Source organism: Excalfactoria chinensis, chromosome 21, assembly GCF_039878825.1.
Source record: "Excalfactoria chinensis isolate bCotChi1 chromosome 21, bCotChi1.hap2, whole genome shotgun sequence".
Classification (NCBI taxonomy): Eukaryota; Metazoa; Chordata; class Aves; order Galliformes; family Phasianidae; genus Excalfactoria; species Excalfactoria chinensis.
In genome coordinates, this window is record NC_092845.1 from 2,204,285 (window position 1) to 2,221,438 (window position 17,154).

The 17,154-nt window shown below is 59.6% G+C and overlaps 3 protein-coding genes across 3 annotated transcripts; 1 reads left to right on the plus strand and 2 right to left on the minus strand.

Moving 5' to 3' along the window:
• The first annotated feature begins 2,323 nt into the window (after positions 1-2,323).
• RNF26 (ring finger protein 26) lies at positions 2,324-5,615 on the plus strand. The gene has a single exon (XM_072355082.1). The coding sequence runs from the start codon at positions 2,420-2,422 to the stop codon at positions 3,827-3,829; it is 1,410 nt and encodes a 469-aa protein (XP_072211183.1). The 5' UTR covers positions 2,324-2,419; the 3' UTR covers positions 3,830-5,615.
• A 3,870-nt stretch (positions 5,616-9,485) lies between these two features.
• C1QTNF5 (C1q and TNF related 5) lies at positions 9,486-11,847 on the minus strand. The gene is made up of 3 exons (XM_072354985.1): positions 11,754-11,847; positions 10,853-11,085; positions 9,486-10,449 (listed from the first exon to the last, which is right to left on the minus strand). The coding sequence occupies exons 2-3, from the start codon at positions 11,076-11,078 to the stop codon at positions 9,932-9,934; spliced, it is 744 nt and encodes a 247-aa protein (XP_072211086.1). The 5' UTR covers positions 11,079-11,085; positions 11,754-11,847; the 3' UTR covers positions 9,486-9,931.
• A 1,077-nt stretch (positions 11,848-12,924) lies between these two features.
• Positions 12,925-16,681, minus strand: MFRP (membrane frizzled-related protein). The gene is made up of 13 exons (XM_072355043.1): positions 16,433-16,681; positions 16,240-16,351; positions 15,927-16,055; positions 15,670-15,828; positions 15,372-15,591; positions 15,159-15,289; positions 14,752-14,877; positions 14,565-14,641; positions 14,337-14,485; positions 14,093-14,223; positions 13,772-13,906; positions 13,507-13,634; positions 12,925-13,442 (listed from the first exon to the last, which is right to left on the minus strand). Exons 1-13 carry the CDS (start codon positions 16,511-16,513, stop codon positions 13,218-13,220), a joined length of 1,803 nt encoding a protein of 600 aa, XP_072211144.1. The 5' UTR covers positions 16,514-16,681; the 3' UTR covers positions 12,925-13,217.
• Positions 16,682-17,154: the final 473 nt, after the last annotated feature.

The window sequence follows — 17,154 nt, forward strand, 5'->3', positions numbered from 1 at the left end:
AGCCACACTGGGGACAGGCCAGGCCACTTGCACCCATGGGAGCTGTGGGGCCGGGCAGGGATTTCTCCTCGCAGGACTTTCCCATGGATGAAGACTTGCTTTTCCCAGGGCTGCCTGGCTGGGCTCCAACACGACAGAGAGATCCCAGCTCCGTTCCTTACAGCTCTCGGGCTCCCCATCCCCACAGCCTATAGATGGTGGTGCCTCCAGTGGGGATGCTTGGGGACGCAGCTCCTTCCCACCCGGAGGTGGAGGCTGGGGGAAGAGCGAGGCACACACCGCTTTGGAGCGGAGCCTAATTGGGGACGGGGATGGGGAACCTTCCTGCAGCGGATGTGCTGAAATGAGCCATTGTTTGAGCCTGACCTGGAGCACGGGGCTGTGCTGGGGCATTCAGCTGGGCACCTTGAGAGCAGACAAGGCAGGGCTGCGTGCTGGTGTCACCGTGCTGTGCTAGCCAGCCTGCCCCGGTAAGGGGTCAGCACCCTGGGGACAGTTCTATAGGCCCAGCCAGGGCTGGGAGCGGGGGCACGATGCCAGCAGGACCCACACCCCAGCACCACCCTTCCTGCCCCCAGGCAGCGCTGGGAGGAGATGCTGGGGCCGGGGAAGCTTTGTCCTGCTGCAAGGCAGCGTAGGTGGGAGCCGTGGCAGCCCCCGGCGCCGTTTCCCCCCTCCTCAACATCATTTCCCCCCTGTGCAGCTGCAGGCTGGGCTGCCAACCCTTTGTCTCCCTGTTTTTCCCATTCCTCTTCCACCCCCACAGCCGCACGCTGGGTCCCACACGCCCCATAGCATTACACACACCCCCCCCTAGATCCAGGACAACCAGAAAGCTCCTCCAGCATCGAGATGCTTCATCTCTGCTTTTAGCCCTGACTGCTGCTGCTTCTCGACACGTTGCGGTGAGCTCAGAGCTGGGAAGGCAGTGATGCAGCCTCACATCAGGGCTGGGTGCCAGCATAACCCCGGGGCATGATGCACCCACACTCTGATTCTTACACCCCAAAGGTACAACCCAGCCCTGACTCAATGAGTGCAATGAGGTCTGAGCAGCAGGAGCCCGCCCCGCTCCAGGCAGCTGCTGTGCACAGCTGGGAGGGTGGTGGCATCGTGCCCACACCTCCAGCAAGTGTGGGGACAGCTGGGGGGAGCCTGACAAAGGGGGGCTGGCTGCCAAGCACCCCATCATGAAGAGGTTTCAGTGACCCCCCCCTGGGTGTTTGCAGCCCCTCATGCCTCTCTCAGGGTGATTTTTCCCTCAGGTCTTTACCTGCAGGAAAAAGGAGCAAGGAAGGAGAAGCCTTGCAACTCTTGGCCCTTCTCTTTGCCCACCCCCCCCTCCAGCAGCAGCAGGGAAGGGGACACAGGTGCATGGGGCTTGCAGGGCCCCTCCCCATGGCGTGGAGTGAGGAATGAATGGAGCACAGCACGCCCAGCTCTGCTGCTCTGCAACCCCCCCACCCCCCCCTCACCACCACCTACTGTGTTTTTTTTTGCCTCCTGGTAAAGCAATAAGAAATCCAAACATTACCATAAATGCTCAAAGCATCTTGGCTCTGTCACGTGGGCACTGGCACACACCCTACTTGGGGGGGGGGGGGGAACACACAGCCAAGACCCTGAAAGCAGCCAGGCAGGGATGGAACAGACCTGAAAGCAGCCAGCAGGACAGATAGACAGACAGACAGACACATGGCTTCGCTCTGCAGTGCAAGGGGGCTGCAGGGAGGCACCAAGGAGCCCTACTCCAAGGGGATCCCACCGTGTCCAGGCACTGCCCAGGGCCTTGGATGTCTTTCCTATGGGTCATCTGCTCCACTTGCTCTCTCCTTCCTTAAAAAGCCTTGGGCACGATGCTGGGTGTTCCTCTGACTGGCGTCACCGTCCATGCAGTGGGGCCAGGCTGTCTCCTGGGGATGCCCAGCCTGGAAGCTGGCAGGAACCGCTCAGTAGGAAGCAGGACCTGCTGTCAGAGCGACTCCCTGGCCAAACCTTGGGCCCGTCCTGGCCTTGGGATTATTCTGAGACCTGTACAGGAAACCGCTTGATGTGGAGCGAGCAGCACTGCCCCGGCTGACCCTGTGCTGGAGCGTCACGACCGGAAACCTGCCGGCTGTCAGCGCTGAGGCCGGCACCGACTCATCGCACGCGTGACCCCTGTAGCCAGCTCCGGGTGGGGACAGGGTTTAATTCGGCGCTGCTGGCCCTTTAAATCCGACCTAACCCAAACAACCAATCGGAGGCGCCTCCCCCCCGCCGCGTCCTCCGAACCGCCCAATGAGAGACGAGACTAGCCGCGTCCCCCTCCTCCGATTGGCCAGCTCCGCGTCCCCGCCCACGACAAGATGGCGGCGCCCATAGCAGGGGGGCCCCGCTCGGGCCTCGGCTGAGGGCTGCGGCCGGGCCGGGCCCCGCCATGGAGCTGGTGCTGCTGCTGCTGCGCGGCCTGCGCCTGGCGCTGGACCTGCTGCTGCTGCTGCTCGACCTCAACTTCCTCCTCGTCTCCTCGCTGGTGACCGCGTTGCTCTGGTTGTTCACCACCGCCGCCAGCCTCCCCGGAGCGGCCGCAGCCGGGCTGTGGGCCTGTTGGAACGGCTTGTTGGGCGGGCTGTGCGGCCTGCTCGAGGCGGCCTGCGGGCTGGTGCTGGGGGCCACGCAGGGGCTGGGCGGGCTGCTGAGGGGCTGCTGCTCCGCCATGGAGGGCCTGAAGGTGCTGGGCCACCTGCTGACACACGTGGGGCTGCGGGGCAGGGAGCTGCTGCAGCGCGGGCTGTGCAGCCTGCTGGGCTCGGGGCAGGCCTTGCTGAGGGAGGCGGGTGAGGGGTTGGCCATAGGGATCAGCCTGCTGGCCTACCTGGTTAACAGCATGGTCAACTTGTGCCTGCTGGGCACGCAGAACTTCTTCACCCTGTTGTTGGCACTTTGGGACTCGGTGATCAGCCCGGTGCTGCGTGTTGCTGATTTGTTTGCTGCCTTCTTGGCACACGTCTCCAGCAGCGCCATTGCTGTCTCCATCCTGCTCTGGTCTCCTTGCCAGTTGGCCTTTGAGCTGCTGGTCTCCACCACCGAGCTTCTCATTGGCATCTTCTTTGTCAACGTGTACGGGTTGGCTTTGCTTATTGCCATCATTGTCGTCAGCACTGTCATTTTCAACCCCGGGCTGCTCCTCACGCTCCTGGGCCACGTGCTTGGCTACTTCCACACGCTGCCTGCGTATCCCCGCCTGCAGCAGGAGGTGTGGAGGCTCTACCAGATGGCTGTCCTGGTGATGGGCATGGCCATGACCTCGCAGACCTGGCGCAGGTTGGTGGACTGGAGCCTGCAGGTGACCAACTGGAGCCGAGGGGGCAGAACGATGAACAGAGAGAGCGAGCGGCGAGGGGCAGCCCAGCTCCTGGGCAGGCTGATGCTGGCAGAGGACAACCATGCTGCAGCCCAGCAGGAGGAACAGCCGGATGCAGAGCAAGTCCCGCAGGCACATCCAGCTCTGAGTCGAAGCACTGTGTCTGGGCAGCGTCTCCAGGCATCCAGGGATGAGCCGAGCACCTCCTGGGGGAAAGCTCCAAGGAGAGAGCAGCTGAATGCAGCGGCTGGGGATGGAGCAGGAGCTCCAGACAACGACCCCTGGATGCTTCTGAAAGAACAAGAGGAACGTAAGAAATGTGTCATCTGTCAAGATCAAACCAAGACAGTACTGCTTCTGCCCTGCAGGCACCTGTGCCTGTGCCAGGAGTGCACAGAAGTCCTCCTGCAGCAGGCTATCTACCAACGCAACTGCCCGCTGTGCCGCCAGATGATCCTCCAGACACTCAACGTATACTTGTGAACTGTAGGGTGGGTAATATGGGTTGTTTTCCCAAGCGATTGAAGACACCCCCTGCCTCTGCCTCACGCTGGAATGCGGGATGGCTCTTCCCAGGGCTGCCCTGAGTTGTTTCCAAAGAACTAAGGATGGTGCTGATGGACCAAGAGGCTGTCAGAGGTGTCTGTCAGCCACGTTCAGTGCACGACTAGGCTGTAGCTTTTGCTAGCAAGCACAGTACTGATCTCTGCAGCAGGATGAAAGGTTGGGGTTATTTTGTTTCTGTATTTGACAACTTCAGCTTCAAGGCCTGTTGCCTTGAGCCTGTGATCTGAAACAAAGCACAGAGGGATACTCTGGTTCCTTGTAGCCAAAGCTGATGGAAGGATAAAGGCTGTGCTGCCTTGGGAATTACTGGGACTGGTGCAAGGCAAAGGAGTGTTTTTCTACCAAGGCTTGGCCAAAAAGCTACCTGGTGGACTGCATTTGCACTCTTTCTTCCTCCTGCCATTTAAGTGGGGCAGCTCCCAGGGAAAGGATTTGCATGCCCCTTTTGCAAGGCTCTAGCAAAGCACACGAGCTTTTTAGGCTTTTCTACCAAAGGGCTGAGCCCAGCTCTCAGCTGGAGGACAGTGGGGTTTCTGAGGCACCTTAATGTCCCAACCACCACGGCTTTGGTGTCCCAATTTTCCCTTGCCAGTAGGAGCCACAATGTGCACCATCTCCCCCCAGGACACCTGACTGCAGAGCTCAGCACTGCTGCTGCTTCCACACCTATGCAAGACCAGCAAGCACATACCATGTTACTTGCATGGAGAGGCTTGAAGGGAGTTTGTTACCTGCTGCTTGGGGAACCTGAGCAGCCCTCAGGCTCCCTAAGGCTGGAGAGCATTTGCTACATGCCAGGCTGGGTTGGCAGGAAGGGGTGGCTCTTTGGGAGACAAGGGGACACCCCAATCCTTCTTGAAGCCCACTGAGACATTCCAGCTCCAGGCACAAGTGCTACAGACCTCGTGTGCACGGAGCAGCACCAGGACCACAGCTATGTATGTTTAGGGCAGGGTTATACTTCTGTTGTGTCTGCAGTGTGAAATACAGTTTGTTTAATGTAAGCGTCCCACGAAGTCTGACAAGGCCGTCCATTCCTAGCTGGGGAGGGCTGAGGTGCCTCATCCCAGCACTGTTCCAAGAAACTGCTGGGCTGCAAGAGAGCCACGCGCTAAAAAGCTTTCCCTTTTTCAGCTGCTTGTCTGGGGTCAGCCATGCATCAGAGCCAATTTTGGCTGGAGCCAGATTGGAAGGAGCCTTGACTCCTCGACTGCAAGCCAAGAGCCTGGGGGCGGCTGGCGTGGCTTTCTCCATTCTCCTGCTAACAAATAATTGATTAGTGAATTAAGCCAAAACGGAGGCAGCAGAGAGGCCAGGCCATGCTGGGAGACAGCTCTGCACTGCAAGCTTGTGGACTGATGGTATCTGAGAGCGGCTCTGCAGGGACTGCTGTGTGCTGGGATCTCTATCCTCACCTCCAAGCCACCTCTCCTGCAGCTCAGATGGACTCACCCCTGACTGGGGCCAGCTGGTGATCTTGGGGTGCAGTGTTTCCTATGTGGGTTTCAGGGGAGGAAGGACGCCTTCTCCAGACTGCGATTTCTCCCCACATGTCTTTTTTATTCTTACAGCAGTCACTGTTTTAGGGGCCCATTTGTGGTTTTTTTTTGCCTGTTTATATAAAAAGAAAAAAAAAAGAGAGAGAAAGCTTTGCCTTAAGTTTAACTCTTTGCACTACAAACGAGCAAATTAAAGTTTCCTCTACCAGAAGCTGCCTCGTTCTTGGGGTGGGTTTCCCTTGGCACCTCCTCTCTGCTTACAACTGGGCTCCATCACTAACATAGAATTGGATTCCAGGGCTGTTGTCACTATGGGCTGCTTAGCAATGGAGAGAGAAAGCAGTCTGCTTTGCGGAGGCTCTTGAGCTGCTCCTGGAAAGAAATGTGTGCTTCTCTGCCCTGGACCAAAGCAATCTGTGCTTGGCTTTTCTAGAGCTGGAACAACCCAGAGCAGAAAGGCTGAGACTTCCCAGGCTGGCAGAACAAAGCATGAGGATGCATAATCCCAGCTCCCATGTGTCCTTGGTGCTTCCACACCCTGCTGCTTGTGACAGAGGGTGTTGGCGAGCCCCGTATCCTCAGGGATGGGAGCAGAACAGGGGCAGCTTTGCCTCACAAAAAGGCCAAGACGGGCTCAGCTGTGCTGAGCTACTGGTGAGCAGATGCATTTGCTGCACAGTTATTCCCTGGCCCTGAGCTCTTGGCAGGCTACTGTGTGCTTTTAAGCATCCTTGGCTTCTCCAAAATCCTTGCAAACTGTTTGGAAAATACATTTCAGGAGCCTGATGGGCAGAGACCTCAGGGGTTTTGGCTCACCCTGCCCTGAACTCACCTGCTTTGGTAGGGCCGTGCCAGCAAACAAACTAATTTTAACGAGGAAGCTCATAAGTCCTGGCTGAAAGTCACACAGGGGGATTGCAGGCTGCAGGAGTGCAGCTCAGCCAGGCACAGAGCCAGCGTGGGGCTGCCAAGCCCTGCAGGGGACTGGCTGCACCAGGGGAAACTGAGGCACTGCCTTCCTCCATGCCCTCAGGGAGCTGAGGTGGGCTGGGGGATGGGACTTAGCAGGGAGATGCCCTGTGCAGTGGGCATCCAAGCAGAGGATGTAGAGATGCATGCATCCAGCTCATCCCATTGTGGTCAAGTGAGAACAGGATGTAAAGGACACAGCCTTCCCCTGGGAGCTGTCCTGCACGCACTTGGCTCACATGCAGCAAGCAATTACAAGAGGAAAATGCAACCATCCCCTGGCTGATGGCAGCCTGCACTGCCCTGATATTTCTCCAGCACCATGGAGCTGGTGTGGGGCTGCAAAGATGCTCACAGACCAGGCACGGGCACAAGGTCTGAGGTCCTGGGTGTGTTTCCTTCTAGTAGGGTGGGAGCAGTGTGGTGCTGCTGGGTTACCCCCACTTAAAAGCACTGAGGTGTGTTTGTGTGGGGGGATGCTGACAGCTTGCTGGAACTGAAGCCTGCCCCAGGCCTTGGGAAAATCCCTGGCATCCCTTTGTCTGCCCAGCTGCAACATCCCAGCCCTAATGAGCTGCCATTGCCTGTGGGACAGCAGGGAGCTGGCATGACAGACACGCACTGCAAAGCAGCTCACAGCCCCTGGCCGATGGGGAGGGAGCAGGTGATGATCAGCAGCAGAACCACGGGGGGCTTTTGTCTGCTCCCAGGCACCAGCTTTGCTCCCTCATTAGTGGCTCAGAGCATGCAGCACGGGGCTGTGCTCAGCTGGGCTGAGGGTATCCTCATGAATGGAAACTCTCTGCTGCCTCCGCAGGGTTTCCATCTCATTGGGGTGCAGATGGAAACATCGCTTGAGGCTGGAGGAGGTGATCCTTACTCCTGTAGGTCCCCTTCTGCTCACCAGGACGTGGGATTCTCTCATGCTGATCCCTGAAGAACCTGTTGTCTGCCCTCCTGCAGCCCTCAGCTGGGTCCTCCTTTGGTCTTGTCCCCTTCTTTCAGCTCCTCTGGTTTGTAGGGGCTTACCCACCTGAGCACCGCTCCTCAGCCACCTGCTGCTGTGAGCTATTGCCAGCTACCAAGGGGGATCCCATTCCCACAAGGACCAGTGCTTTGGTTGCCATTACCCCAATAAACTGCAGGCACACAGAGCCCACAGGTCCCTCCTGTTTGTCCTCACACTGCTCTATAGGCACTTTAGATACCCCAACAGGGTCCCATTTCCCAGCACAGCCATGAGAGCTCATGCACAGTGCTGGTGTGAGCATTTCTGGTGTGCATGCTCAGGATGGACCCCTCCTCAGCCCAGGTTGCACACTTGAGCCCTTTGCTTGCCTCCTCTAATTGAGGACAGCCTCCATCCCCTCCCCCAGGTTGAACTTCTTACCAGGTCAGCCAGGAGTCACCAGCACAGTCTTTGCCACCGAGGGCATTTCCATACTCTGCTCCTGTAGTTGAAGGTTTGGGATCTTGGTGGAGATGATTGATCCACTTGGTATCTTCACCCTTCTGGGCACACACACAACCAACACCTCTTGCAAGCTGCACATGGTAGCCCTGGATTGTTGCTGCAGAGCCCCAGCCCTGCTGGGTCCGAGCCTCCAGCTGGAAACTGTGACCTTACTGTGGCCAAGAAGCAGAGTGCTGCACTGGGAAGGGCTGCCAGAACTTCTTCTTTGCTTTTTAACTGAATAAACATTTCTGTTCCAGCTGCCACCTCCGTCAGCTGCACAACAAGACCGATCTGCTCACCCTGCTCTTATAGCAGCTTCACCCTCCTGTTGGACAAAGGGGTGACTGTCCCTCCCTCACCTGGGTGCAGGTGAAAAGGGGCTGTGGCCACTTCTTCCTCAGGGAGCTGAGCTTGTGAGAAGCTGCCAGGTATTGCCACAGACTAAAGCCTCTTGTGGCTCCCATTAGCCCTATCCCCTCCTTGTCCTCATCCCTAAGCAGCTGTGGGCACCCCTATGGTGCTCAGGGGAGGCCCCAGCAGTCTGACCCCATACAAAGCACATAGGAGAGTAGAAGCATCCCAAGGAGAGCAGAGCCCAGAGCTGCTGCACCAAGCGCTCTGCATCATGATAGGGCCTGGAAGATGCTCCCAACCCCCACATACCTCCCCTGGCCTCATCCCAAGAGAAGTCATTTTCCTCCTCCCAGAATAGACAGTTCCGACCATCGATCTGCTCTGCCACGTTGTTTATCCCTGAGCAGCTCTGCTTACAGAAAAAGCCATCTTCAACCCAAACAGCCGCTTCCGCTGCAACGTGACCCTGTGGCTGGGGCTGGGAGGGAGCTGCAGGGCTCCCATGGGGAGCGAGCCCTCACCCCTGGCCCTATAGCTTCTGCAAGTCCTTGTGGGGCTGTGCGTGGCTTCGGGCATTGCTGTGCTGTGTGCCCAGGTGTGATGCAGCGATGTGCCCTTGGCTCCAGGCTCCTGCATGGTCCCAAGGTCTGTAGTGTTCGCTCATTGCATTGTGGGGCTGCTGGTCCCACTGTCCCCAGCCTGATGGGCAGCACGGCTGCTGGGTGAAAGAGTTCGGCCCCCAGCCAAAAGCCCCCTCCCTGCTCGTCCCCTATCCCCGCAGGACCTATTTTGGGCAGGAATGAGGAAGCTCTTCGTTCCACGGCTAAAAATAGGGACCTTTCTCCCGAGCGGATCACTGCTCTCACACTGCATCCCGGGATGGGAGAGAGCTGGCCAACTCCCCAAGTCCTGGACACGGCAGAGGGCAACAAATCCCCCTGATCCAACCGCCGTGTCCCCAGCCCTGTCGGGGCCCCCAGCCTGTCCCATGGCACCGGAGGGAGGGGGGGGGGTCCGTGCGGGGACGCGACCCCCAGACACGACGTCGCGCACTGCAGGGAACCGAAATCGGGGCTTTGGGACGGGAGTCCCGCCCCATCCCCTCCCCTCGATGATTTAGGGGAAGGCGCACAGGGAGGGAGGAAGCAAACGGATGCCGATGCCTCCACCTAGCGGCTGTGCTGGCTGCTGGCGCCTTGTCCTCAGCGTTAGGATGCGGCGTAACTCCGTGCAGCCCCCCGAGCGGTCCCAGCCGCCCCTCCAACCCCAAGTCAGGGCCGAACAGCAGCAGGCGCAGGGATAAAGACCCCTTTTATTGCGGGTGAAGGAGGAGAGGGGCGGCTGGAGGATAGGGACAAGGACGGGGACATCAGAGATGCAGGCAGGATGGCTTGCCCACCCTGGGACATGGCAGGGGGTGGCAGGACGGGCCCCTCGCCGTGCCAGCGGCCAGACAGCCCGCAGGGAGAAGCTGACCGGGGAGATGCTGCGTGCCTACGGACAACGCGGCCATCAGGTCACTGCAGCTCCCAGTATGGGCATAGAGCCCCAAAGCTGGGTGCTTTCATGCTTAGCTCTGGCACAGCGCTGCATGGGGTAGCAGGGAGAGCGTGCCCCTGCCTGGCACGAGGTGATGAAGCCACGGCAGGGCAGGGGGAGGATACTGAGCATCCTGGCTCCCATATGGCCAGATCCCATCCCCAAGGGGTGCCCATGGGGTCCCCATCCCCAGCCTCATGCTCAGGCAAAGACAGCTGAGTTCTGCCAGTAGGAGTAGACGAGGAAGCCGGTGAAGGTGCTGTCTGTTTTCACGCTGGCGTAGAAGCCAATGTAGTCCCCGACTCCCACCTGCACCCACACCTCATCCTCGGGCTCCAGGCGAACCAGGGCTCCCCCCGAGAGCGAGGTGGGCTTGGGCCAGTTCCCGTAGTACTGGAAGAAGGAGGCGATGGAATGCCCGTTCTTCATGATATCAAACTGCAGGCTGGCACGGTAGACAGTGGCATGGACGGCAAAGTAGTAGAGACCGGGCACCTCACAGGTGAACTTGCCAGTAGCGGGGTCATAGTGGCCTTGCTCATTGACCAGGACCACATCGAAGCGGATGGGTTGGTCGGCCAGAGGTGGGCTGCGTGATTCGGAGCGCTTGGCGCTGAAGGCAGAGCGGGGGGCCACTGCACACTCACCCTGTGCCCCCTTCTCACCATGCATGCCATCCACGCCTGGGCTGCCCATCTCCCCACGGGGTCCAGGAGCTCCTGGAGGGAGCACAGAGGGGACAGTGTAACCTTGAAGCTGCTGTCCCCAGCACAACCCCTGCCGTGTGAACTCCCCCAGCTCAGCTGCCCAGACCCATCTCAGCGGGGTTCAGCATCCCATGGGTGCTGCCACTCTATCCCAAGGAGCCAAGGAATGGACGCTGTACCCACATTGGGGTTCCTGAAGCAGGAGGTGGAAGAAAGGGAGAAACACAGTGGTGCCAGTGTCAGCAAGCTGCTGACTCTTGGAGGGCCCTCCATGCAGGGGAAGAAGGGTGGTGGCAGCACAAAGGGGGTGTCTGTGGGATTTCCTCCCAGCCCAGCAATATAGGGTTGTGCCAATGTTCAGACACAAGCTCATTCCCCTGGTGAGGGTCCCCTACTGACACGACCCCTTACTCACCTGGTGGGCCCATCTCGCCCTTCTCGCCTGGCATCCCCATCGCCCCATCCCGGCCATCTCGTCCATCTCTGCCTGGCAGACCCTGACCCCCGTGCAAGCCTGGGGTGCCTGGGATGCCCGGCTGCCCTGAGCACTGCCTGGGGATCTTGTTGTCTTCAATCTGCACAGAGCTGCTGATGAGCCCGAGGAGGAAGAGGAGGAAGAGCTGCTTCATCTCGTCTTCCATGCAGGGGCTGGGAGGGGGCACAGAACACAGCTTACAGTCCTATGGGCACCCATTCAGAAAGCTGGCACCCTGCAGCTGCCCTCAATTCTCTCCCAGTTGCCTTTTTGGCAGGCACTGCCTGCACCTGCTGCAACATCCCCATTGCCCACCCAAACCGTGGAAGTGCCAAAGCCAGAAACAGGAGGGGACCATGCAGGGGAGGTGATGGCAGTGCACAAGTGCTGACACCGGCTGCATGCCGGGTTCTGGATGGTGGGCACTGCTGGCAGGATGGGTGACACCGTGCATGGGCTGTGTTTTCAGTAGACAGCAGTTCATGGCAGGGCGGCAGCTCGGGAGCTCCAGTTGCATCGTGGCCCTGCCCTTGGCAGCATCCCCACGGCCAGCTCTCTGCTCCGAGCCACCCGGCTCCCCGCACACAGCCATCCAGGGCTGCAGCATCGCATGGGGCAGTGCTGGGACCACCCCGGTGCTGGGACCACCCAACAGCCCTCCCATCCCCAGCGCAGCCCCCAGCCCTTTCCCCATGGCCTTGCCCTAATGAAGTCTCTCTCTCCCCATTCCTGGATGTGATGGCTGCAGTAAAGAGGAAAAGGAGGAGAAATGTGGCTTCTCTTTGCCCCATTGCCAGAGCTGGGACCCCATTGTGTCCATGCTCCCCCCTCCCCAACTCACCAGCTCCTGTCCCCACAGCCTGCTGTGCTCTGCTGGGATGGCTGCAGCTCTTCCTGACCGCTTTGCTCTGACGAAGGCCCGAGGAGAGGCTGCTTCTCCACCCCCCCCCCCCCCCTCCTCCTCCTCCCCACGTCTCTCCTCCCAAACTCCAAAGGAAATCACGGGCCCCGGGAGCCAAAAGCTACAAGACAAGGGGAAAAAGAAAAATAATCCCGTGGTGTCGGAAGCTCAGTAAGCAGGGGGAAGGGAGAGCCAGACAAACAGCACAGCGGGGCGAGGGGAGGCGTGGGATGAGAATCATCAGCGCTGAAGGCATCTGGGCAGCAGGACAGCACGATGGAATGGGGAATGTGAGAGAAAACAGAGGGAAAGCAGAAGGAGAGAAAGAAGCAGAGTTAGAGAAGGGAGCAGGAGCCCTAGAGGTGTGTGATGCCCTGGCTGGTGCTTTGTCCCTTACAAGAGGAACAGTGAGGTACATGCATTGTGGCAGTGCCAGCTCTGGGAGCACCCGTGGGGGTTGAAAAGGGTGCAGGCATGGTGCAGGAATGCAACAGGCTGCAGGTGCAGGCAGCAGGCAGGGAGACTGCAGGCATGCAACAAAGCTGGGACGGTGCTGGGCTTTGCAAGGCACTCCCAGCTCTCCTTGAATCCATTCCAGCACTGAGTGCATCCAAGGGATGCTGCAGGGTGCGGTGGTGTGGGTGACACTGTTGGCTGAGCCTTTCCGGTCCACATAACCAAAAGCTGTTGTGCTTGCATGGGGTCTGGCTGCTCACCCCCAGGTGTGAAGGGGCTGCTGGTTTTGGCCAGCTGGGAGGTGGTTTGTGGCCACAGGGTGTTGCCAGGCTGTGGCCAGTGGGGTGGCCTGGTGCCAGCATGGCCAGCAAGGGCAGAGCCCTGGCTGGAGTGAGTTCTGCTCCCTGCACCATGGAGCTGCCTGCATGACACTCTCCAAGACCCATCATTCATCTCCCTGGGGTCTCCCATCCCACTGAGGGCACAACAACCAGCCCATGTCCTCCCCGCAGCTGGGACAGTCCTGTGTCCTTTTATTCCTGCCCACACTCCTGGCTTCCTTCTCTTAGCCCATGCCTCCATTTCCCCAGTAATAATCTGGTGGGACCCATATGCAGACCGTCCCCAAACACATCTCCTGCTCCATCACTTCATCAGCTACTCATGCTCTTTATTCTGCTGCTTCTGGGACTGGGGGACAGCCTGCAGCCTGGCTCACCCTGGCCCAGCCCTGCTCCATTCACGGAGCATTAACAGCTCTGCTGCAGAGGGCAGAGAGTCCTTCTCTGGGAACTCAGTCCTGCAAAGAGCCCGTGGCATCTGGGCACTGAGCTGAGCACAGAGCAAACTGGCAGGCCTCAGGGCAGGACACATCACAGCTGGAGTAGAATGGAGGTTTGAGGCAGCAGGGGGCTCTTCTGCAGCTCCCATTCCTCTTTCCTCGCCATCTCAGGGCTGGAAGCACTCCACAGGGTCATTGGAGTCGGGCAGGATGTTGCAGTTGATGGGCCAGAGGATGCCAAGGAGACCCAGGGAGTGCTGGCAATGCAGCTCAGCAGCCAGGCAGACAGCACGGCAGGGCTGCAGGACACCCCCATCCGGAGTGCACTTGGGCACAAAGAGGCTGCAGATGAGCAGGCGGAGGTGCTGGTAGCAGGCAAGCTCCATCAGCGTCTGCAGGAGAGAAGCAGTGAGCACGGTATGATGCAGAGCACCCACCTGCAGCCCAGCACCTCACCTGGTAGTCCTGCAGCACCTCGGCGGCTCCTGCCTGGTCCGGGATGGCCAGCCAGATGTTGGGGAAGGAGGTGGCATTGTAACCCAGCCCCAGGCACATCTCCACCTCCACGGGCTCACAGATGGAGCCTGCACAGGGAGAGATGCAGGGTTAGGGTTAGGGGTTGTATGTCACAGAGGGTCTGATGGCCTCCAGGTGTAGACCTGGGGTAGGTGGTGGCCGTGGGATGGCTGTCAGGGGGTGTCCCCCAGCCATGGGCACTCACCAAATGCAGGGTAAGAGACCCCAGTGCAGTTCAGCTCATCGGTGCCATCGGGGCAGTCATGCCAGCCATCACACACAGACTCCAGTGCCCGGCACTCACCATTGCCACAGGAAAACTCTGTGGGGCTGCAGGTCTCTGCCAGGGCAAGGCATGGGGGTGGGCATGGGCAGAGAGCCAGGGGACCTCCAGCCCAAGCTCCTGCTCCAAGAAGGGTCAGACTTGAGGGAAAACCTGGGCTTCTTTGAGCCTGGCCTTGGAAACCCCCAGGGATGGAGACCATGCAGCCCCTGCTGGCACCTTGCTTCCTGCCTGGCTACGTACTCTCTGTGGCATTGCGGGCTTCGTAGGTGGCAAAGAACCCAGTGTCTGCTACTCCTTCATCTGCCACAAAGAGGACTGTCATGACGTGGCGCGACGAGGTCAGGGTGGGTGGCAACTGGTGGCCACAGAACCTGCATGGGGTAAGAGAGGGCATTGGTGTGTAGAACCCTAAACCTCATCCTCTGGCTCACTCCAGCAGCCGCTCCATGCCTCAGTTTCCCCATCTGAACCACAGGACCCACACCTGCCCATGAGGCTGGCAGTTCCAGTGCCTGCACTGTCGTGAACCTCCACGAAGTCAAAGCTGCAGTCCTCGTGTGACTCCAGGCTGAAGTTGTGGAAGTGCAGGTCTATGACGTGGCCCAGGGGCACGGAGATCTGCCAGAGGCACAGCTATGGGGACAGCCATGAGAGCCATGAAGCCTTTCTCCTGCCCTCCTCCTCCTCCTCCTCCCAGCATCCCTTCTCTCACCTGCTGGTGTGGGTAAGGCTGGGGGTGGCTTGGGGTGGAGAATTGACCCTCCAGGGCGGTCAGTGGCCCTCCACACTCTGGGAACACACACAACACACACAGACATGGCAGCTGTGCCCCCATTCCCCTCTACCATCACCTCCCCAGAGCTGGGGTGGAGGTGGGGGGTCACACGCTGCCATCCCACCTTTGTGCTTCACGCTGCAGTTGGCCTCATCACTCCGATCCTCACAGTCATGGAACCCATCGCAGACAAAGCCCAGGTGGATGCAGAGCCCCTGGTCACAAAAGTGCTCATCCCATGCACAGCTCTCTGCGGTGTGAGTGCAGGTATCTGGGCTGGTCATCCATACCCATACCCATACCCTTACCCATACCCATATCCATACCCATACCCATACCCATACCCATACCCATACCCATACCCATATCCATACCCATATCCATACCCATACCCATACCCGTACCCATATCCATACCCATACCCATACCCATACCCATACCCATATCCATACCATTCCCATTCCCATACCCATACCAACCCCATACCTGTACCCCTGGGTATTTTGGGGCCAACCCACATGGTGTACTCACTCTCACTGGGGGCCACAGCACGGTACCGTGCATTGAAGCCTGGTGCCCCCACACTGCCATCAGAGACAAAGGTGACACGCAGGTGGTTGGAGATGCTGTTGAAGGTTGGGGGGACCACACTGCCACAGAACCTGGGGGCATAGTGAGGGTAATAGCACTGCTTGCCCCATCCCTGGGTATGCAACCCCTCTCCTTGGGCACACACAGCCCTACCTGGCAGTGCCCCCGCGGGCTCCCTGCTCCTCATAGAGCTCCAACCGGTCGAAGAGGCAGGAGGCAGTGCCCTCCACACTGAATGCATCCATGGTCAGCTGTATGGCCATGCCGGATGCCACCTCGATGTGCCATATGCAGAGAGCATGGGGTGGGTAGGGGCCAGGGTGGTTGGGGGAGCTGAAGGAGCCCTCGGGGCCATACAGGGTCCCACCACACACTGCATATTACAAATGGGTTTGGGTTAGGGGATACGGGGATGTGGCCACCACAGTGTGCAGCCTGTGTGGGGACTTACCCAGTGCTGGAGTGCTGGCTGCAGGTGGTCGGCCATAGGTTGGGGTGGAGGGTTTGGAGTCCTGGGGGTCGCTCTGGGTTGGTGCCACAGTGGTGGTGGCGGAGCTGCGGGCAGGCAGGGCTGCAGCCGGGGAGTGGGGTGGTGGCGGGGATGTCAGCTCTGCACCAAGAGGGATGGATGTAGCATGGGGAGGGAGCTCTGGAAGCCCACCCAGGACACAGCACGGTCCCCCTGCTCTTCCTGCACACGCCACTCACGGTGGATGATGATGCCCAGCAGGAGGGAGATGAGGAAGAGGAGAACGGCGCTCATCAGAGCCACGCAGAGCCAGGTGAACCTGCAGTCAGCACGGTACTGCCAGCCCGCCTGCACCCAGAGCTGCCGGCCTGGGGAGGGCAAAGGAGAGTGGGCAGAGCGGGGTGCTGCCGTGTCCCCAGCCCTGTGCCACCCCCTGAGCCCAGCCCTTTGTCCCCAGGGTGCCAGCAGTTCCCCATGCATCCCCACACCCCCATGGGTGAGCTCCTGGTGGCCCCACGGACACGGGCGCATACACAAACCCCATGCAGGTACCGAGGGCATCCTGGGGTGATGTGGCTCCCACCCCGTCCTCGTCCAGTGGCTGCTCAGCTGTGGGCACTGCCAGGGGCTCCTCTCCCTCAAAGACGGGGTTGCAGAACTCGGTCTGCATGAAAGCAACGATGCACAGCACTGTAGGGACTGCACTGTGGAGACCCATCAGGTGGCACCCCTGCCCCAGCCCTACCTCACTGTGCTCCAGAGCCTCGGGGCAAAGCGTGATTTCAGTGAAGTCCTTCATGGTAGCAGCATTCCTGGTACAGAGCATCTAAAAGCCCCCCCAGAGCTCTCTGCTCCCCAGCATGGCCGCATGTCCTTCCACCCACTGCTCTCTGGATGTTCCCATCGCATATGGTGCTGGTTGTGCCCGCATTTGCTCAGCCCCACAGAGCCCTATGGCCGTGTGTGGGGAGCCCTGGGAGGCCCTGCTTCCCTCAACGGGCCCCTTCCCTCTGCCCCGTTAATCCAGCTCAGCTGAGGATGCCGAGGTCAGACCCTGGCACGGAGATCCCACATCTTAAAGGGGAAAGTGTGCTTGAACCAGAGCTGGAAGGCTGTCCCAGGGGCTGGGGACACAGCTTTCCAGGAGCTGGTAGGAGTTGGGCAGCCCTGGAGGGGCTGTGTTGGGTGTACACCCCTCCTTCCCTCTTGTCCCCCCCTTGCTGATATCTGAGCACTGCTGCCTGTGTTCCTGCTGCCCCTTAATGCCACAGGTCTGTGCCTGAGCTGGGCAGAAAAGGGCCTTTGTTCAGGGCTTTGGGGGCAGAGCCTGGACGCAGAAGGAGGAGAGGCTCCCTGTTCCCCATGGACACAACAGCCACCACATCCTCTTGCTGCAGGGGAGCCCCATGCTGTGGTTCCTCTTAACCTGAATCCTGACTCAGTTTCCCTCCCGCTGCTGGAGCCCCG